Consider the following 21,887-nt stretch of genomic DNA (forward strand, 5'->3'; position numbering starts at 1 on the left):
TCAAAGTGATAGCGCGCTGGACTTGAGCCCAAAGAGGCTCAGGGACAGTGCTCTCAGATCCTGAGTTCAAGCCCCACGACCAACCAAACAAAAAAGAGACTCAACATCATTAGTTACCAGAAAATTCCCAATTAAAACTATAATGAGATGCTACTACATACATATACATCCAACTAGATGAGACCAAAAAAGTCCATTAAAAACACCAAACAGGCCTGGAGTTTGGCCTAGTGGTAGAGTGCTTGCCTAGCATGCACGAAGACCCAGGTTCGATTCCTCGGTACCACATACATAGAAAAAGCCAGAAGTGGTGCTGAAGCTCAAGTGGTAGAGTTCTAGCCTTGAGGAAAAATCCAAGAACAGTCTTCTGGCCCTGAGCTTAAGCCCAGGACTGGCAAAAACAAACACACAAACAAAACCAACACCAAACAGGGTCAATGGTATGGAGCCACCTGAACTCTCACATACTGTCAGTGGAAGAATGTTACATTTTGAGAAAGATCTGATAGTTACTTATAAAAGCAAACACACTTCTTCTTTGCTACAGCAATTCCCCTAAATATCTGCCCAAGGGAGATATAATAAATGCAGGTCTACAAAGCCATTTGTATAGACAACAAACAGCCTTGTTCACAATAAGCAAAAACTTTGAAGAACTCAGATGCCCATTAATAGAAAAATGGACAAACTATGCCTTATCCACACATTGATACTGCACAGCAATAAGAAAAAACACTTCTGATATATCCATGAATGACTTTCAAAAACACCATAAGAAGTCTTACATAAAGTTGCAAACTATATGGTGATTTCATTTTTATTTAGCTCTAGATCAGTCTATTATGGGAAAATATCAGAGCATATTTGGTGCTTCTGAAGGTGGTACGGGGGTAGGGTTTGACTGAGAAGAAACATCCAACTTTCTGGAGTTTTAAGTTTTTAATATATGTGTTTTTATGAACCTAAGGTCTTAAGCATAAAGGTGGGGAAGCACTCCACCACTGAGTTACAACACCAGCTCCAGGTTTTACAAGTAATCCACTTACTTGAGTTACATTGATGTATATATATATATATATATATTTTTTAATTTTGACAAAACTCTATAAATGTCCATTTCAAGTTTGTACATCTTGCTGTATATTAATTTTATACCAAAAGAAAAGCATGAAATCTAGGAGCTGGTGGCTCACACCTGTAATCATAGTTACTCAGGAGGCTGAGATCTGAGTATCATGGTTCAGCCTGTCAGGGCAGGAAAACCTTTGAGGTTTTAAACACAAAGAAGCTGGAAGTGGAGCTATGGCTCAAGCGATAGAACACTAACCTTCAGCAAAAGGGCTCAAGGGCAGCACCCAGGCAGAAAAAGAGAGGTGGGGGGGAAGGTGGGAGGGGGGGAAGTGAATACTCAAACTCGGGTTAAGATTCATTTCGGACTACTCAGGAGGAGGTGTTCTAATAGGTGTGGTTTACATCCATCAAAGCATAAAGCAGGTGTGGCTCAGGGGACTCAGCTCCCACCTAGGTTCTGAGTTCAAACCACCAGAACACCAAAGTAAGACCACGGCCGGTTAAAGGATGCACACGTAGGTGTGTGGTAAACCTCAAGTCTAGTAAAGTGAAGGGGAGACTCGTGCGCGGTCACAGGCGCCATGGCTTGGGGGCGGGGAGGAGGCGCGGACCCCCCGCCCCCCACGCCCGAGCCCGGGAGGCTGAGGGCGGCGCGAGCCCGGCTGTGTGGCCTGATCAGTAACTGACCTTTTCAACGTCGCCTCAACTATCCCACGGCAATGGCCGCGCTCCGTATTACTAAGCGCCGCTCGCCCACTGTCCTTCAGATCCCCGGAACGACCCCGACGCCCACAACCCAGAAAAGACTCCCGCCGTCCAGCCCGGCGGTAACCGTGGTAACGCAACCCCGACTTCCGACACCACACCGGAAGTCCCTCCCCCGCGCGCTCTTCCTATTGGATGCAGGCCTTCGGCGGCCGTGGGCCGTGCCGGGAGGCGGAAGGAGCCGCGGCCATGGCGGCCGCCATGCCGCTGCGAGTGCTGGTACTGCTGCTGCTGGGACCGAGCACCTGGGGCCGCGCACAGCCCCCTCGCGACAGCCTGCGGGAGGAGCTTGTCATCACCCCGTTGCCCTCCGGGGACGTCGCCGCTACGTTCCAGTTCCGTACACGCTGGGATTCGGAGCTGCAGCGGGAAGGAGGTGAGGTCCGACCCGAGGAAATCCGGTGTCCCCTGCTGGGGCGTGAGGAAGGACCGGTCCCTGGAGGTGGGGCGCGATCGCCCGGCCGGGGTCCCGTCTAGGGGGCGTCACCACTCAGCTGCCCGCTCTCTTCTCCAGTGTCTCATTACAGGCTCTTCCCCAAGGCCCTGGGGCAGCTGATCTCCAAATACTCCCTGAGGGAGCTGCACCTGTCATTCACGCAAGGCTTTTGGAGGACCCGGTACTGGGGGCCACCCTTCCTGCAGGCCCCCTCGGGTGCAGAGCTCTGGGTCTGGTTCCAAGACACTGTCACTGAGTGAGTGCCCACCTTAGGTCTTGTTGGGGACCGTGATGGGTGCGTGTGTGTGTGTGGTGGGGCAGGGATTACTATTCTGCCACTGTTCTTGAGGGTGGCGCTTCCGGTAGGCAGGGATCCAGTGGGTCTAGTGCTGGCTTTGGAAGTAAGACATGCTATTACCAAAGTAAAACCTCCTTAAGGAGACTTCCTTCCCCTAATACTTTCAGCTCTGAAATCCCTGTTTCAGGTGCACTACCAATGATGAGTTCTTATTTTGGATGTAAAGACATAGTAAGTGGGGGGAAATGGATAACTTAAAAAAATTTTTTTGCCAGGCCTGGGGCTTGAACTCAGGACCTGGGCACTGTCCTTGGACTTCCTCAAGGCTAGCACTCTACCACTTGAGCCACAGCACCAAGTCTGGCTTTTTTCTGCATGTGTGGTACAGAGGAATCGAACCCAGTGCTTCATGCATGTTAGGCAAGCCTCTACCATTAGGCAAAACTCCCAGCCCTTTCTTTCTTTCTTTTTTTTTTTCTTTCTTTCTTTTTAATCTGCTTTGTTGGTACTGTCTCCTTTAGGGTACAATTAATTGCCTAAGCTACAGAGCTGAGATTTCAAATTCTAGTGCTTAAGTTTTATGGGTATTATTATGATTATTTGCCAGTCCTGGAAGTTGAACTCATGAACTAGGCACTGTCCTTGGACTTTCTCAAGGCTAGTGCTTGAGCCACAGCACCACTTCTGGTTTTTTCTGTGTATATGGTAAGGAGGAATCAAACCTAAGGCTTTGTGCATGCTAGGCAAGTATTCTACCACTAGGCCATACTCCTGGCCCATCGTCATCATCGTCATCATCATCATCATCATTGAGAATATGTTCCTTTATTTCTTTAAAAAATAACACCACCTAATTTACCTACTTGCAGTGCTGAGAGTTGAACTTGGGGTTCCACAACATACTAGGCAGGTGCTCTGCAGAGAGCTACATCTCTATCCCAGAAACACCTCATTTAATTTAATACTTGTATAGGGTCTTAGAATGATTGTTTTTTGTTTAGTGAGAGTTTTAGGTATAAGGGTTTTTTGTGTGGTTGTTTTTGTTTTTTGCTAGTCCTGGGGCTTGGACTCAGGCCTTAGCACTGTCCTTTGGCATTCCTCAAGGCTAGCACTCTACCACTTGAGCCACAGCACCACTTCTGACTTTTTCTGTGTATGTGGTACCAAGGAATCGAACCCATGTCTTTGTGCATGCTAGGCAAGCACTCTACCACTAGGCTATACTCCTGGCCTGGTATAAGTTTTTGAGGGTAGAACTAATCTCAGAAACAACCAAACAAAGGTTGAGGACTAACCTTCATTCCAGCATATTCATATGGCACAGTCTGTTGTTTTTCCAACTGAACACACTCAAGAAGAATCACTAAGCTGATCTCAGCTTCAAAATATAAGACATTTTTCATGGTATAGGAACTGCATAGGTAGCCCAGACTAGTCTTTGTCAAATTACTCATAACCTAGTTGAAGAGAAAAGGTACTTAGGACACTATGCTGCGGCTATGCTACCTTGCCATCTTCCTTTGGGGACCTAGTGAGAGGCTAGGATTTTCAGAACTATGACAGCATGGGGGAGGATATGTTTGAGGAGAGCAGGAAAGGTTTCCTGGAGAAGGAGCATAAGACTAGAGCTAAACCTTGAAGGTAGGCAGAGAGGAGTGGACAGGGCATCCCTGGGCAAGAAAAACCATCAGAACAATGATCCAAGAGGATGCAGGAACATAAGCAGAAGATCAAGGTAGAAGAGCTGAGAAGCATGAGACCAGAAAGTGGACTGAGCAAATTGGAACAATAACAGTTGCTGTCAGGGATGTTGGGAAAAGGAACCCTGTTATACTTTTGGTAAAAATGTAAAATAGTACAACCACTCTGGAAAAGTTTGGTGATTCCTTAAACACTAAGGATAGAACTACCTTATGATCCAGCAATATCACTCTTAAGCGTTTGCCCAGAGCATTACAAGTCAAGAGACAGTAAAGACACTTGCACATCCATATTCATTGGTGTACTATTCACAATAGCCAAGTTACAGAAACAGTCCAGATGTCCTACAGTGGATGAGTGGATGAAAAATTTTACTCATCCATTAGAAAGAATAATATTATGTCATTTGCAGAGAAATGGATGGGCTTAGGAAAAAAAATAAGGGAAGTAATTCAGAGAGACAAAAGACATTTTCTTTCATATGTGGAGGCTCGATTTAAAATACAATCATGCATAGTAATATATACAGGACTCTGTGCATTTACATGTAAACTGCCTAAAGGGTGGTATCCTTAAGGGAGGAATCTAAAGGTGTAATTCCTCTTAACAATGAATTTATTTTTTATCAAAATGAATACTCGGAAGCGGAAGTATGCTTTGGTGGGGAGGTCGGTGGGGATGGAGTCCTGGTACCTAGGAAGTATGAGCCCCAGTACTCTTTCCCTTCTCCCCAAAATGTAGCCTACTACCCTGAGCTTAATATCTAACTGTGGGCTTTGCGTGAGGAAGCAGGGGCAGCCCCAGAACAGTGAGTGGGTTTGTGTCTCTATCCAGCGTGGACAAATCTTGGAAGGAGCTCAGTAATGTCCTCTCGGGGATCTTCTGTGCCTCTCTCAACTTCATCGATTCAACCAACACAGTCACTCCCACAGCCTCCTTCAAACCCTTGGGGCTGGCTAATGGTGAGATAAGCCCCTGCAGCCTTTTCTTCTATCTGGTACCTGCCCAGACTTTGCCTCCTGTCTCCACAGTTCCTTCTTATGCCTGGGCTAGAGCCTGAACCCTGTGGGTATGCAGGTCCCAGAAGGCTCCCCAAGACTGTGTCTCTGCATTTTCTCCCCAAGGGGAGGGAGTCCCACCCCAAAGTGGGTCTGTTTGGGTGGTGATGTCAAAGTATGGGGAGCCAGAGGAGTGTCTGTGGAGTGACACTACTGCAGGGCAGGGTCCCGAGGCCACCCTGGATATGTCTCTGTCTCCTGCAGACACTGATCACTATTTCCTGCGCTATGCCGTGCTGCCACGGGAGGTTGTCTGCACTGAGAACCTCACTCCGTGGAAGAAACTCTTGCCCTGTAGTTCCAAGGTGTGTGGGCTCAGTATGGGGTGGGAGCCCTAAAGAGGAGATGGGATTAAGAGAGGCCCCTTCAGCCTTGCAACCAGGGTTTATTTAAAAGGTTGCTCCCCACAGAGTGCTGACCCTTCCTCCCTTCCTGCCTCCTTCAGGCAGGCCTCTCTGTGCTACTGAAGGCAGATCGCTTGTTCCACACCAGCTATCACTCCCAGGCCGTGCATATCCGCCCTATCTGCAGAGTAAGTCATGGGGAAGGGACATGGAGGCTCGGAGGGAAGGTGCAGGAGGAAAAGGCTGGGCCAGGAGTTTGGCCAGGAGTGCTTGCCTAGCATGCATGAAGCCCTGGGTTCGATTCCTCAGTACCATATACATAGAAAAAAAGCTAGAAGTGGTGCTGAGTCTCAAGTGGTAGAGCTCTAGCCTTGAGAATGTCCAAGAACAGTACCCAGGCCCTAAGCTCAAGCACCAGGACTGGCAAAAAAAAAAAAAAAGATTATCTCAGGCTGAGTGAGTAGTAAGTAGCAGAAGTGATGCTGTTTTGTGGAATATTGCCCATGTATCAGGAAATTTGGGCTGCTGCCTGGGGAGCAGTCACTCAATCTGTGTCTCAGAGCATCAGGATTTGGAATGGCAGCTATGTAAATGAAACTGCTGGCTCAGTCACTGGCCAGCTGGCATGACCTTGAGTGAATCATTTCATTTCTTTGGCCTCCTCCCCTCCTCTGTCTCAGGAGAAATATGGGAGAATCAGCTCCTGAAGTTGTTGGCGTAGTTCCTCAAACCGATGTGCATAAAGATGCTAGCCCAGGGTCTGATTCAGGGTCAAGTCCTCAGTAGTGTCCAGAGCAAATCCATCCAGAGATGTAAAGATGAGGGACTATGTCCAGGCTGAGCCCTTGATGCCCTTCACTGATGCTTTTTGACCCTTGCAGGATGCACGCTGCACCAGCGTCTCCTGGGAGCTGAGGCAGACCCTTTCAGTTGTATTTGACACCTTCATCACCGGGCAGGGGATGAAAGGTAAGCCCCCTTCACAGTTCATCTCTGTCCACCTCTCCCAATCCTGCCCTACCCATGTGTGCAGATTCATCTCCTAGCCCCTGCTCAACTCTGCTCTTTGCTTCTCAGACTGGTCCCTCTTCCGAATGTTCTCCCGAACTCTCACAGAGCCCTGCCCCCTGGCTTCAGAGAGCCGCGTCTATGTGGATATCACTGGCTACAACCAGGTACCATGGTGTCCAGCCCCTGCATAAATCCTCGTCCCCGAAGCCAGCTTGCTCCCCTGCTTGCTTCTTAAGCCTGCCCTTGTATACTCAGAACAATGAGACACTGGAGGTGAACCCGCCCCCAACTACCACATACCAGGACGTCATCCTGGGAGCCCGCAAGACCTATGCTGTCTATGATTTGTTTGACACAAGCATGGTCAATAATTCCCGAAACCTCAACCTCCAGTTCAAGTGGAAGAGACCCTCAGAGACTGGTGAGTGAGGAGATGGTCCTGTGCAACAGGCTCAAACACTCCTTCCCTTGGGGGGACGGCTCACCTGTATCTTTGTTATAAGGCCCCAGGAGTGTACTTAACACCCAGATCTCTGTAGTCATGGGATTTTACTTCTAACCCTGCCTTTTCCGAGCTCTGTGACTTTAGGGCAGGATTCTAATCCCACTGAGTCTTAGTGTCCAGAACTGCAGGACAGTGGACTAGATGAGGTATTAAATGTAAAATATGATGGAACTTATGCCTTCAATTAATTAGATATATTTGAATTCCTACTATGCACCAGGCATGGAGTAGTGAAAAAGTCAGAAGACACAACGGTCAAGAAACTGTGTGTGACAAAGGAAGCATAAGTTAGTTGCTTGTATTTAGTAATGCCAAGGGAAGTGGCAGAGTCCTTAAGCTCTTTATAACAGTAATCCCTTTATTATTGCTTGTGTCTGTGGGAAACAGGGATGAATCAGAGCCTGGGTTGCTCAGATCTAATGGGAAAGCTTTTTCCCAGCTACTCCCTGGCTTGAGATCCCAAGCATACTCCAGGGCTCCTTTAAAAACAACTAAGTGGGATTGGGGATTTAGCTCAGCTGAAGAGCCCTTGCCTGGCAAGTACAAGGCCCCGAGTTCGGTCCCCGGCTCTGGGGGGTGAAGGGGGGAGAACAACTAAGGGCTGACTTTTCTCTATGCAGAGGCCCCGCCAGTTCCCTTCTTGCATGCTCAGCGATACGTGAGTGGCTATGGGCTGCAGAAGGGAGAGCTGAGCACGCTGCTGTACAACACCCACCCTTACCGGGCCTTCCCCGTGCTGCTGCTGGATGCGGTGCCCTGGTACCTGCGGCTGTACGTGCACACACTCACCATCACCTCGAAGGGCAAGGAAAACAAACCAAGTAAGGACCCCTCAGCCCTCCCCAGTTCCTTCTCTCCAGTGCCAGAAGACCCCCACTTCTCAGAGTCATTCCAGAAGAATGTCTAAAGGCTTATAGAGTTAGGAATAATTTGAAAGGTAGGACAGGAGCCCACATTAGGCCAGACTGAGAAGTAATTGAAGTAAGGACAGTTAAAACGCATGCTGCTAGCTTCTCAGGAGGACAATGTCAGGAGAGCAGGTTGGTGTGTTCACGCTGTCCTCCCTGGACCCATGGGCACATCCTGTGTTTCATGATGCTAAAGATAGGGAAGGACTTAGCCAAGAGAAACAGATCACAGTAACTAAGAAGGTGGCAGGCTGAAATGGTACTTTTTCATTTCTTTTGATGGGTAAAGAGGTGTTACTGGGAGATTTTCATTTTCTGCTATTTTTCTAAGGTGGCATGAGGATTTACTGAGAACTTCCTATTAGGTGAGAAAACTAGGTTTTCTTTGACATAGGGGAGGCAGATGAGAAAGAAAGTCTTCTTTTCTTTTCTTTCTTTTTTTTTTTTTTTTTTTTGTGGGTCATGGGGCTTGAACTCGCCTGGGCCCTGTCCCTTGTTCAGCTCAAGGCTATCATCCTACCCCTGAGCCAAGCCCAACTTCCCATTTTCTGGAGGTTAATTGGAAATAAGAATCTCAGGTCCTTTTGTGCCCGGGCTGGCTTTGAACCTTGATCCTCAGACCTCAGCCTCCTGAGTAGCTAGGATGACAGGCGTGAGCCACCACGCCCGACAGAAAGTCTTCCTAAAGGAGCTGTACCACCACTTCCCAGTGGCCAGACTGGAAATTCCTTAAATACTTGTATTGTTTTCCCATACTTTCAAACCTCTACTTAATAGTTTTTCTTCTTGTCACTACCATTATTTGTAACGCCTTTACAATCTGTATTTCAAACATCCTACTCCGTATATGTTTGTTTATTCGGTGTTTTACCTTTTACTTTGGAGAATTTTGAACATCTACCCAAACAGAGTAAGTGGAGACAACCTTTGGTAGTTTCCAGTCCCCTGTCACTTTTACTTTAAAAAATTAAACAAAAAAAATTTTTAAATCCCTGAGCTCAAGGCTATCACTTGGCTCCCCTTCCAGTTTTTTTTAATAGTTAAGGATAAGAGTCTCAGACTTTTCTGACAGGGTAGGCTTTGAACCTTGATCTTCAGATCTCAGCTTCAAGTAGTTAAGATTACAACCCTGAACCACTAGCACTCGACAATTTTAAAATTTATTTTAAAAATTATCATAAGTAGTTGCACATGAGGGTGGGGGTTTCAGTTCAACTCCTGTCACTTTAATTCTTGGCATCTTTTTACATTTTTTTCTCTATCTTCCCTCTGCCTTCGTCCTTTCCCCTCCCTATATTTCCCTCTCCCCCTTTTTTCTATTCCCCCTTGTTCTCTGCTCCTCTTTCTCTTTCCTGGATCTTCTCCTTTCATCTCTCTTTATTTTTCTTTCCTTTCCATCCCTTCCCTCCTCTCTTCTCCCCACTTCTCATATTGGGAATTGAACCTAAAGCCTCATGCTAGGCAAGTTTTCTACTACAGAGCTGTATCCTTTGTCAGAAGTCTCTTTTGATCTATAACAGTTCAGTTCACATGCTTTTTTTTTTAATGTGCTATTTTATTTGTTGAAGAAAATGGGTCATTTATTGCATAGAATGTTCTACTTTCTAGATTTGTCCTTGTACTGGTGGTTAATATGTCCCTCATTCCCTCGTATTTCTTGTGCACTGATGGTTAGATTTAGAAATTTGATTAGATTTATGTTGTTATTTTTGGCAAGAATTCCTAAGTGATTCTGTGAACTTCGTCTTATATCACATCAAGTACTTGGTATCTGGTGTCCCAGTTTTAGCAATGTGAAGATCAGTTAAGTAGCCTGCAGCATTTTTTTTTCCTTGAATTCAGGGCTTTATACTTGCTAAGAAGGCATCCTTGCTGATGAGCCATGCCTCCAGTCCTGATTTTGGTTCACTAGTTTTTAGATAGGGTCTCCTTTCTTGCCAGGGATTGCACCCACCTATGTTAGGCTTCCTTGTAGCTAGGATGACAGGCATGCACTGTCACTTATAGTTCATCATTTTATTTACCCAGGCTTTGAACTGTGATCCCAATAATCTTAGCCTGCCAAGTAGCTATGAGTACCAGTGTGAGCCACAAACCCCGGGGCCTGCAGTATTCTTCACAAGCCTCTCTTGACCTATGATTGCTGCTCCTGGGATAGTTACCCTGGCAACATATTCTCCCTTTTCTGAAACCCTGCTTCTTTCCCTACCCAACCCACCCCCTGTGTGTCCAAAGTCTACCCTGGTAGACATCCAGGTTGTGGTCTCCAAGGAAAGTGGTAGGGATAGGAAGTGTCAGTTGTCTAGCCATTGCAACAAGGTCTGGGTGGCCCTTGCCTGTTTCCAGGTTACATCCACTACCAGCCTGCTCAGGATCGGCAGCAGCCCCACCTCCTGGAGATGCTGATTCAGCTGCCAGCCAACTCAGTCACCAAGGTCTCCATCCAGTTTGAGCGGGCACTGCTCAAGTGGACCGAGTACACTCCAGACCCCAACCATGGCTTCTACGTCAGGTGGGATCCACCCCCAGATGCCCTCACCCTCCTGACCGACTCACTCTGTGCTTCTTGCCCTTTGGCCAGGAAGCCAATGAAGAACACAGGTCTTTTGTTTGTTTCTCCACAGCCCATCGGTCCTCAGCGCCCTTGTGCCCAGCGTGGTGGCAGCCAAGCCTGCAGACTGGGAAGAGAGCCCTCTCTTCAACACCCTGTAAGTGTGAGCACAGCCTCTGGTGGTCCTCAGCTGCCTGCTGGGCATTACACAGATGACTGGGCGGGGTATATTCATGGAACTGTTACCTCTCCAATCCTAATAGAACTTCTAGTGGCCTAGGAAATTTGTGGTGATTTGCCCAAAAGATTTTGAAGTGCTTCTAGAATAAGTAGGAATCGCAGTACTGATGGCCTATGTTTACTCTTGGATCCTCTTAAATAATCACAGAGTGCTTAGTACATTGTCGATACTGCAGAGAGCACTAGACATAATTTGTCCCTGTCCTTTCTGTGCTCACAGTCCACAGTCTGAAGACTGCTGTGGAGGGAAGGGTGTGAGTGAGTGGATTACTTAGGAAGGCTTCTTTTTTGGTGGGAGGGAGGATTTGGGGGCTTGAACTCTGGGCCTGGCACTGTCCCTGAGCTCTTAAGCGCAAGTCTATCACAGACTCAGCCCCACTTCCTGTTTTTAGTGCTTAATTGGAAATAAGCGTCTCAGGTCCTTTAGTGCCAGGGCTGGCTTTGAACTGTGATCCTCAGATCTCAACCTCCTGAGTAGCTAGGATTATAAGTGTGAGCCACCACACCCGGCCCTTAGGGAGGCTTCTTTGAGGAGAGCTATTTAGGCTGAGCCTAGACTGTGAAATAGGCAGCTGAGTGGAGGCAGGCCCTGTCTTCCTCTTGGACACAGCCCATCCTGTGGTCTGATACATGTGTGTATTGAGCTTTCCTGTAAGACGCCTTCCTTGGAAGGCTTTGAGGCTGGGAGCGCTCTGGAAGGCCTTTGAGGGCAGCATAGGTTCAGTGCAGCTGCACAGTGAGGTGGGGGTGATGGGGAGAGGCGGCAGCAGAGCCTCACCACGCCCTCCCCACCACCAGGTTCCCAGTCTCCGACGGTTCCAGCTACTTTGTGCGACTCTACACAGAGCCACTGCTGGTGAACCTGCCCACGCCAGACTTCAGCATGCCCTACAACGTGATCTGCCTCACATGCACTGTGGTGGCTGTGTGCTACGGCTCCTTCTACAACCTCCTCACCCGAACCTTCCACATCGAGGAGCCCAGCACAGGTGGCCTGGCCAAGAGGCTGGCCAACGTCATCCGGCGTATCCGTGGCGTCCCCCCACTCTGAGCACTCCTGCTTCTTCAGCTGCAGTCCTCCTGTAGTGGGACGGTGATGACTCCTGGGGCTCTCTCTGTCCATGCTGTCTCCAGAGTTGCCTTTCAAACCACCTGCCCCCGGGCCGGGCCAAGGTCTAGAGTTGTGCAGTTCAGACTGGTAGTCAAGACCCACATGTGGTCTTTAAATTAACTTCAAAGTGTATTTCCTCTGCTGCACTGGCCACACTTGAAGTGCTCAGGGGCTGACTGCTTTGGACAGCCTAGAGTGACGTTCTCATCTCGGCAGGACGTTCTCTGAGAGGACTGCTCTGGGTGACAAGGTGCGTGGAAGGGTTTGTGTCACTGTGGTGGGTGAAATTTACTTGTGGAATAAACAGTGGCTGCTTTCCTGACCCCCTGCCTCTGCCTATTGAGGTTTTGGAAGCTAAGGACTGGTGTGTTTGCTGGGTGCCCCTCCCCTATTTCCTCCCAGCCCTGTCAGAAATTCCTTCTCCTCATCTCCTGCTCCCCTTCTTGCCCCACCCTGCTGTGATTATATTTCCTACAACACCCTGGGTTTGGCTGGGAGTGCTACTATAATGCTGACCCATTATGTTTGAAATTAGTCTTGCTTTGGGGTGGGGTGGGGGCTGAGAACCAGTCCCCATCCCCAAGGAGAAAAGGGAGAGGCAGGGGTGGTTTCCTAATTGTGGTGTGTATCAGAATCACTTGGTCTCCACTGTGTGCTTCATAAATAATGTGGCCTGGTCTTTGAATGTTGAACGCGCTCATCAGGAGCTTGGGTTGTGGGTGGTCTACCCATAGGACCACCCACAGGCTTCTAAGCCAGGCCCTGGGATCAAACCTGTCTCTACCCACCTTCCCTGCTTATTACATAACCCCAGATTCCTGTGAAATTGGTCCTCAGGCAGTCCTCCCCCGCTTTCATCTCGTCTTTTCCTGGCAAACTTGGCATCAACCTGTGACTGTGGCTCCTCTCCACCTCTCACATAGTTCTCCTTTCATGGCGTCTCTCCTCCCCAGCTGCCTGGCTCTCATGTACAAAGCCAGGTAAGATGTTAGGTGCTCTCGGAAGTTCTCCCTGACACACTGGGCTGTGGTAGGTGTCCTCTCTGCTCCCACAGACCACTGCCCTCACACTGCCTTTCCGTGCTCCTTATGACTTGGTGTTGTCATTTTACTTGAGTTGACTTTGTGTTCCTGGAGGCTCAGGGCCGTGCCTCATCAGGACTTGGCCCCTCATTAGAATGCGCTGCCAGTGCTGTCCAAGGCAGATGTTTGAATGGTTGTCTGCGGTTCTGGCTTAGGATCTGAGATCCAGGGTAAGAAGGAGGCAAGGGTCCCCAGCAGGGTGTGTACACGGCAGTGTAATGTCAGGCTGGTACTGGTGTCTTTGTGACCCCTGTTTGGGTTGTCTCAGGCAGCTTCTACGAGCCCTCCGAGCTGAGATGTTTGCATGCCTGTGTGTGAAAGGTCAGGATGCTTTTCTATGAGTTCCCTCTCCCAGCAATCAAGATATGAGAACGTCTCTGCTGTGTGTTTCCAGGCCTGGATGGCTTTTATGCCCCTGCTTCCTCTACTCCCTCCCCCCCTGCCAAGTCAGTACCTAGGAACCACCTCTGCTCCCACGTCCCAGGTGTTCCACACTTTGACAAGGCCTGTATCTGTTTGCTGGGGTCATCTGTCCAGTGGCCTACCCCCATTTGGATGTCTAAAGACATCTGAAACTGAACTTGAGGCATTTTCCATCCCCATCCCAAAGCTGGCTGTCTGTAGTCACCTCTGTCAGCAGCCACTCATCCTATCTGCCCATCTGCTCAGAGCCAAAACCTTGGGGTCATCCTTGGTCCTTCCCTCCCACACCGTGACTGCACCTTACCTTCAAAACATCCACACTCGGAGCTCCTTTACCACCTCCCATCAGATCTTTAAGTAGGTTTCCCCCGGGCCTGCCCTGTTTCTCACTGTCCACAGACTGCTGCCTTTGCTGATTGTTTCCTTCTATGGTTCTTACCACCAAGGAACATACTGTGTACCTAAATTGTTAATTGCTCCTCTCCCTGAAGCACAGCTGTGTGAGGACAAGGATTTTTGCCTTTTGGAGCTGCAGTGTGTGGAACAGTGCCTGGCATGTGGTTTGCATTCCAATAGCTGAAGACGGAATGTGAATGGTGCATGAGATCATTCAATAAGTGTGCAGGCCAGGCCACCAAACGTCTACGTTGTAAGTCCTGCAATTCTTGCTCTGCCAGCACCAGGACAATCTTATTTCTGTACCCAGGGCTAGGGTGTTTTCTTGATGCTCATGAAGATTTCACCAAGTGAAAGCTGGGCCTGGGCCTTCTGTAGCAGGACCTGCACAAGGCAGTGGCGTTTGGGGAAAGAACCAGAGGAGTACAGAACCAATCTGCTCCTGTGTGTGTCGGGGGCTGGGTTGGGCTCCCCCAGTGGAGTGTATGTCATCTGGCTTCATCTTCTGGAGGCACAGGATTGGGAGGACCTGTGAAAGAAGGGTGAGGCCTGAAGATTTGGGGCCCCTGAGAGCTCGGATTTTTGTAAGCAGTCTTGCAAGTCAGACAGATGGCTCTTCTGGGAAGATTTAGATACTCCAGCCTCAAGGGCTTCCTGGGCTGCTCTTGGGAGGATAAAATATTGATTCAGAACAGGGCCTCAGAGTAGGTAAGGCAACAACCAGGTTTCAGTTACAAATCCAGGACGGTGTGAGCATCATCTTCAGCTGCTCTGCCTTCCTGCCCAATGGAAAGGATGGATAGTCACCTTCCTCCTCGGTTTGACTGGCTTTTTGGTGGCCCAGAACCAAGCCCTTAGGCTGGAATGTTCATCTCTGTCACCTCCTTGCCACAGTGACTTTCACCATCTGTGGAAGCCACTTTGCCATCACCTACTTGCACATTTCATTCTCTCTCTCTAGCTCTCTCTCTCTCTCTCTCTCTCTCTCTCTCTCTCTCTCTCTCTCTCTCTCTCTCTCTCTAGCTCTCTCTCTCTATCTCTCTCTCTCCTCTCTGTTGTGGAGCTTGGACCTGGGCCCTGTCCCTGAGCTCTTCAGCTCAAGGCTAGCACTCTACCACTTGAGCGATAGTGCCACTTCTGGTTTTCTGAGATTGAGTCTCAGATCTCAGCTTCCTGAGTAGCTAGGATTACAGGCATGAGCCACCAGCACCCAGCTTTCATTTTCATTTTTGAGACAGAGTCTGGCTTTACACTCCAGGCTGGCTTCCAATTCTTTACTCTCCTGAACAACCTCTAGCTTTCTGAGGTTATAGATGTGCGTGACCATGCCTGGATTCCACCACACCACACATTTTAAATGGCCTAATTAGAGTAACCCATAATACTTCCTTATTACCTCCATACGATCACCAACCACCATGGCTTGTGACCCAGCCCTTACCCACCATCACCATCTCCCCTTCTCCCCCCCTTTGGTATTAAATCACCAATGCCTAAACAAACACCCCCTGCTTCACAACCACTGTCTCAACACCCTTCTCCTGTCATACTACCACCAACCTGTCACCATGGCTACTCTTCCTATTTCTATAATAACTCATTGGGAAAGGGGAGGCCTGCAGGTCTCAAGTATCAGCACTGCTGGCACTGCCCTGATAACTACCCTAGATAAAGTTTGTACACTCATGAATGTCGAGTCATAGTATCAGTGGAGAAAGCCTTGCCGGGGCCTCACTTAAGCAACTGGCACAGACAGGGACCCCATAGAACTTCTGGTGTAAGATTGGCCACAGGGTATAGACAGAGTATCATGTGACCCTTTTTATTAACTAGTTAGTATTCTTTTTTTTAATGGGTCATGGAGTTTGAACTTGGCCTGGGTGTTGTCCTGGAGCTTTCAGCTTAAGGCTACCACCTTACCCTTGAGCCAGGCCCCACTTCCCATTTTCTAGAGGTTAATTGGAAATAAGAGTCTCAGGTCCTTTTGTGCCTGGGCTGGCTTTGAACCTTGATGCTCAGATCTAAGCCTCCTGAGTAGCTAGGATTACAGGTGTGCGCCACTGCATCCAGCTAGTTAATATTCTTTTTTCCTGAACATGTCTTCTACACTAAGCCCTGGCTCAGGTGTTGTCCATACTTTCTCCACAAACAAATCAAAGCTCAGAGAAGTTTGTTCATTCCCCCAAAACTGTAAGTTGAGGACCGTGGTTTAATTCAGATATAAGTTCAAATCGTAACTTTTCAGCTTATTTGAGGGCTTTACTTAGGTCTGTCACACATATACCAGACCAAGAACAAGTTACAGCCTAGCTCAGGGTTTTCAGGCTAGGGTTTAACACCTGCAGTGGAGGGCGGGGCCGGATCCCCTGGCTGAGGGCATGAGCTCAGAGGACTTGGACCCCTTATGTGGAGGTGGATCCGCAATTCTCCAAGAGCCTTGTGGGGGCCAAGAAGGTGTCCCCAAGTCAACACTGCTTCCTCCTGGAATAACAACCCATCTTCAGCCTTGTCTACCACAGACTTGACTCTCGGTGAGTTTGCATTGGTAAGTGACCCCTTGGGCCTATTTGTAAAGTGAGTGGGGGTAGACAACATGGGCCCTCAGAGAGGACAAAACAGCTGCTCTGTTATTATTGGTTCACATCCAGGGCCACCCAGCTTGTTGTTTTAACATCCTGGGAGAGAAAATGGCTCTTTGTATATTGGTTTATTTATTTAATTTTGAAATATGGAGCCTCTTGTTTTACATGAATAGGCATGCTTATTTTAAAGGAGTGAACCATACTGGATAGTACAAGCTAGAAGCAAGAGCTGTGCTGTGGCACATACTTTCTCTGTGGTTTCATTTTATTTTGCTCATGCTCAATATGAGCTTGGCCCTGTCCCTTTCCTTCCACTTAGTGTCAATGTATTCTTTTTCATTTCCTGCTCACTGCGTATGAGAATCATTGTTATTGGAAGGACAAGCTACTGGAGATGTCTTTTATTGTTTTGGGCCATCTGGGTATTTATTGTTGGTTTGGGTTTTGTTTTGTGTGGTACTGGGGATTGAAGTCAGTGCTTGAGTTTGCTAGGCAAGTGCCATACTCTTCATCCTATTGTTTTTAACCTGCTTTTCAGATGGTCATACACTTTGCCCTTAGATCATGATCTTCCTACCCACACCTCCAAGGTGGCTGGGACTACAGTCCTGAACTACCACACTCAGGATAGTGTTTTTTTTGAGACAGGATAGTGTTAACTTTTTCCTCGGGTGGCCTCATGTACCATGATAGGACACATGTACCATGTCAACATTTCTTCTGGGAGCCCTGAACTGGCCTGTAGGAAGTCCAGCCAGCCAGAGGTTACTATGATTTGAGGAAATCAAACAACATAGGAAGCCTGTGGTCAGGTGTTCCTGGCAGAGGGCCTTCCAAGAACACACATTATTTTATTTGTTTATTTAGTTATTTTTGCTGGGGATCAAACATGCTACACATATACTCCATCTCTGAGTTACTTTCCAGCCTCATCTAACCCTCCTAGGACATGTTTTGTAGCCCTCACTGTTAAATGACAAGGCTGGAAGGAATCTCCTGTATTCCTCATACTCATGGAGGGGCCCATATCTCAGAGATTTTTGCTTGGGGTTTTTGCCTAATGGAATGAAACCCAGTAAGATTCTTAAAAAACCCACCGAGCTCTTAGAACTGCAGACATGGACTAAAAGGACAAAGTCTGAAGAAAGTGAGAGGAGGCTTGGGTGTTCCTGTTCAGTTCTATAGAACCTGAAGAAGTGCCTTTTTTTTTTCTTTTTTTCTTTTTTTTGCCAATCCTGGGGGCTTGAACTCAGGGCCTGGACACTGTCCTTGGACACATTTTGCTGAAAGTTAGTGCTCTGCCACTTGAGCCACAGTACCACTTCTGGCTATTTCTATATATATGGTACTGAGGAATCGAACCCTAGAGCTTCATGCATGCTAGGCAAGCACTCTACTACTAGATTACATTCCTGGTCTGAAGAAGGGCCATTTCGTACACCACTGCAGGGCTTGGCCTCAGAGCCTAGGCATTGTCTCCTAGTTTTTGTTTTTGTTTTTTTTTTTGCTTGAGGATGGTGCCCTATCACTTGAGCATAGCTCCATTTCTGGCATCTTTTGAGTTTATCTGCCTAGTTTCAATCCAGGACCCACAGGTGTCAGCCTTGTGAGTAGCAAGGATTACAGGTGGGAGCCACAACCACCTGGCAGAAACTTTTTATCACGAGATGACACTGCTATCTGCATCTTTGTCCATAAATCTATGCTTTTAAAAGTAAAAACTTCATTTTAGGAAATACGAACATTCTTACTTTTTTTATTCTCCATATCATAAAAAAGAACTCAGAGGATCAAATAAAAGAAGTAAAAATGTAACAGACTTTCTATACTAAAACAATAACATTTTTTTCTTTCCTCTATATTTTTTGTCTAATGAATTCCCTCTTCCCCCCCGCAAAAAAGTCTTTCTTAATTAAGCCAAACTACAAGTATTGTTTTTATAGGTGCTCTACCAAGTACTAGGGCTGTAATTATGGATGAGTCAGGTATTACCACTCCCCCTATTCTTTCTGATTGACAGTCTAGCTGCGGAGGTCATTTACCAAATGATGATGCATAATAAGCAACTAAGTATAAATGATAGAGATACCGAGATAAAAAGAGGACACTCAGAGTGGAATGACTGAATTATAATTTAGACCAGGCTCAGGGACGGCCTTCAGGAGGATATGGTCTTTGCAGTGGGCATACGTAGCTGAGAGGAACATGGAGAAAAGAGCTCCCGAGCGGAGAGAGCTCCCAGGAGAGAGGAGGCTGGCTGCCCTGTGGCCCATGTTCAGCTTGGGAGATGGTGGCATGGAGAACTGCAGGAGGACCAGTGGGGCCCAAGTGATAAGGAAACGTGGTACGCCAAGTGTGCACATCAAAGGGACACAGAGTTCACATGGCCACCTGGAGTGGCAAGGCTCACTCTCCAAAGCAAAGACTTGTTTCTTCAGGAATAGTGGGAGACTGCCACCCCAAATACAGGTAAGAAGTTTGTCTAGACTTCAAACAAAACCTGCTGGTTACAAGAACTTGTGCAGGAGTTGTGTTTTCTCACTGTTGGAGACAGCCATTCTTAGGCCTGTGTCTTGGTGCTCCCAGCTTGTCTGCACCCTGTCAATGTCCTGTCTGGAAGGCTCTGACTTTGACTTGGAGGAATTCTTGCATACGTAGGTGAAGGCTTCTCCTTTCTGCCCTTCCAGCTACATCTTTTTAGGATTTGACATAGCAAATCTATTTTTATACTAATTTAACATATGAAACATCCACTGAAAAGGAAATATTACCCTAATATGTAACATTTGCAATGCTCTATGCAATGTGTAAAATGCCTTTCATAACTGTTTTCCTCTTGGATCTCACAGCCACTGAGTGGTGTAATTTCCATTTTACAAAAGGAGAAACAAGTCCGATCTTAGAACTACCGCAGGTTCCATCTCCCTGCCCTCTGGGAAACAGAATTGCAGGTGGGAACCAACAGTCGGCTCTGAGGGCAAACATTTGCCCTTCACTACGCCACCCCATACGAGAGGTCAAGACTGTCCAGCTATGTGACCCCATCTCAAGCAGACACTTTCAGTGTGTCTCCCCCCACCCAGCCCCCATAAGTCCCAGGCATCAGATTACACAGCCCATCATATGGCCCTGTGGAATCTGTAATCCAAATGGGTTTTGTTGCCCTCGTGGTCAGACCAGGAACGACAGCTGCCCAAGGTTGAATCAGCCTTGGTCCACTGGCTAGGATGGTCTTGGCTGGTCTTCTTCTTCTTTGGACCTCAATTTCCTGTATGTGGCAGGAGACTTTCCCCACGTCTCACCCACCCACACCTCCATTTTCCACCCATGGATGATTCATTGGCAATGGGGCAATATAATATATAGGAAGAGGAACTTGGATCTAGGCCAGCTGTGGTGGGCTCAAGAAGAAACGCATGCACAGGGGCCGAGTCCTTTTTCCCTACAGAGGCCTGGAGAAAAAGGAGAGATCCTCTGTCTATCCATAGGTCAGATCTGAACTTCAGGGTGAGTTACAATGAGTTACTGAGTATTTTCCACCACAGCTCTCTACATTCCTTACTCTCCACTGCCACTCCCCACATTCCTAAGAAATAGGTGTTGACTTTATAAACAACCTCATTTCTCCAGTCTAGGGAACTGGGGCTCCAAACACTAATTTGTCAAACTAATTTTTCCTGAGGATTCAAGGAGATGTAAAGATGGAATTCCCCCTCCCCCAGTACTTTCTCTCTTTACCCTCCAAATCAGTCCTGCTACTCGAAATATGGATCTGGTCAGGTTTGTGGAAGAGAAAACTGGCTGGAGAGGCTCCTGCCGAAGTCTGTTTTTACCTCACACCTGGCCCTCTAGAACCTGCATTAAAGAAGAAGAGCTGTTGCTCAGCCTTTTGGCTCCAGAGAAGGAACAGGTATGGAGATCATGCAACTAATGGTTCTGACCCTAGCTCCCTCCTTCTACACTTCCCTTCTCCTCCATCAGTCCCCACTCCCCAGCTTGAGTCTGGAAAGTTCCCTCAGCTAACCTGACCTCGTAATCAGGAAATTGGTCTGAACTGCCTCTGTTCTCCACAGCTCTCCTTGTCCTCTTGGCCATTGTAGTGGCCTGTGTCTGGCCAGATGACAAGGCATAAGGGTTTGTACCCACATCCTCACCAGCATTTTCTTTTTATTCTTTGACAATTGCCAGTATCCACATGAGAGTGAGTCTTACTAAGTAGCTCAGGCTTTCCTGAAACTTTCAGTCCTCCCGCCTCAGCCCCTCAAGTGAGAGGCTTATAGACATATGTCACCACACCTGGCTTCTCTTTGAATTCCTCCTGGGAAATTAGGTAATTGTAACTTAAGAGACATTTTATGACTTGAAAGAATCTGTCCCATCAAATGCTCACCAGACAGCTCTGTTGGATTCTGATTCCTGTTTCTAGGGCAAGTGCTGCTTCTTGTCCATTCCTGGCCTCAGCCCCTTTTCCTCAACTTCCCCAAGGTGTAATTAAACAAATATATATATATATATATATATGGTTTTGGTTTGTTTGTTTTTGCCAGTCCTGGGGACCAATAGTGCTTCTTCAAAATGTGTGTATGTGTACATGCTTACAAACTAGACCTAGTAGAAGCTGTTCCTGTTATATCATTTGAGCCACATCTGTTTTTGTTTTTGTTTTTGGTGGCTATTTGGAATTAAGAATCTCATAGACTGTCTTGCCCATGCTAGCTTTGAAATGTGACCCTCAGATCTCAGCCTCTTGAATAGGTAGAATTACAGGTGGGAGCCATTGACTCCCAACTAAAAACTATTTTAAGGCTCATTCTGCCCCCTGGTGGCAGTATAGGGAAGTGATTTTTTAAGCCCTTCACCCACACAATGCTTCCTCTTACTTTGGAATTTTTGAGTTTGGGGGTATGTGCTTTTCAAATTTACCATTCTCCTTCCATCTCCTGTTCCCTCCTTCTCTCCTTACTCTTCCCTTTCCTGCTCCTCTTCAACCTCGCTCTCCCTCGTTCACTCTGTCCGTGCTGGGGACTGACTCCAGGGCTTCATGCATACTAAGCAAGCACTCTGCCACTGAGGTGTGTCCACAACCACTTTGTTTTTTGATATGAAAAGTGGGCATAGGGCCAGGAGTTTGGCCTAGTGGTTAAAGTGCTTGCCTAGCATGCATGAAGGCCCGGGTTCAATTTCTCAGTACCATAGAAAAAAGCCAGGAGTGGTGCTGATGCTCAAGTGGAAGAGCCCTAGCCTTGAGAAAGTCCAAGAACAGTGCTCAGGCCCTGAGCTCAAGCCCAGAACTGGCAAAAAAAATTGAGCATAGCCAGGTGCGGTGGCTCACACCTATAATCCTAGTTACTCAGGATAGTGAGATCTGAGGATCACAGTTCAAAGTTAGCCCAGGCACTAAAGAA

At 47.6% G+C, this 21,887-nt stretch overlaps 1 protein-coding gene across 1 annotated transcript; it reads left to right on the forward strand.

The window, feature by feature from the left end:
• The first annotated feature begins 1,994 nt into the window (after positions 1 to 1,994).
• Pigt (phosphatidylinositol glycan anchor biosynthesis class T) lies at positions 1,995 to 12,321 on the forward strand. Its single transcript, XM_090352424.1, has 12 exons — positions 1,995 to 2,212; positions 2,351 to 2,528; positions 5,106 to 5,233; positions 5,534 to 5,634; positions 5,775 to 5,861; positions 6,555 to 6,642; positions 6,751 to 6,848; positions 6,940 to 7,105; positions 7,810 to 8,010; positions 10,444 to 10,609; positions 10,722 to 10,805; positions 11,687 to 12,321. The coding sequence occupies exons 1-12, from the start codon at positions 2,026 to 2,028 to the stop codon at positions 11,937 to 11,939; spliced, it is 1,737 nt and encodes a 578-aa protein (XP_090208550.1). The 5' UTR covers positions 1,995 to 2,025; the 3' UTR covers positions 11,940 to 12,321.
• The last annotated feature ends 9,566 nt before the right edge of the window (positions 12,322 to 21,887 follow it).

The sequence above is a fragment of the Megascapheus bottae genome, chromosome 18 (assembly GCF_031878675.1).
Source record: "Megascapheus bottae isolate mThoBot1 chromosome 18, mThoBot2.hap1, whole genome shotgun sequence".
Taxonomy (NCBI): Eukaryota; Metazoa; Chordata; class Mammalia; order Rodentia; family Geomyidae; genus Megascapheus; species Megascapheus bottae.

Coding starts and splice junctions, on each gene's coding strand:
- Pigt (XM_090352424.1), top strand. CDS start 2,026: ATGGCGGCCGCCATGCCGCTGCGAGTGCTGGTACTGCTGCTGCTGGGA. Junction 5,234..5,533: donor ACCCTTGGGGCTGGCTAATG/GTGAGATAAGCC, acceptor TGTCTCCTGCAG/ACACTGATCACTATTTCCTG. Junction 6,849..6,939: donor ATATCACTGGCTACAACCAG/GTACCATGGTGT, acceptor TTGTATACTCAG/AACAATGAGACACTGGAGGT.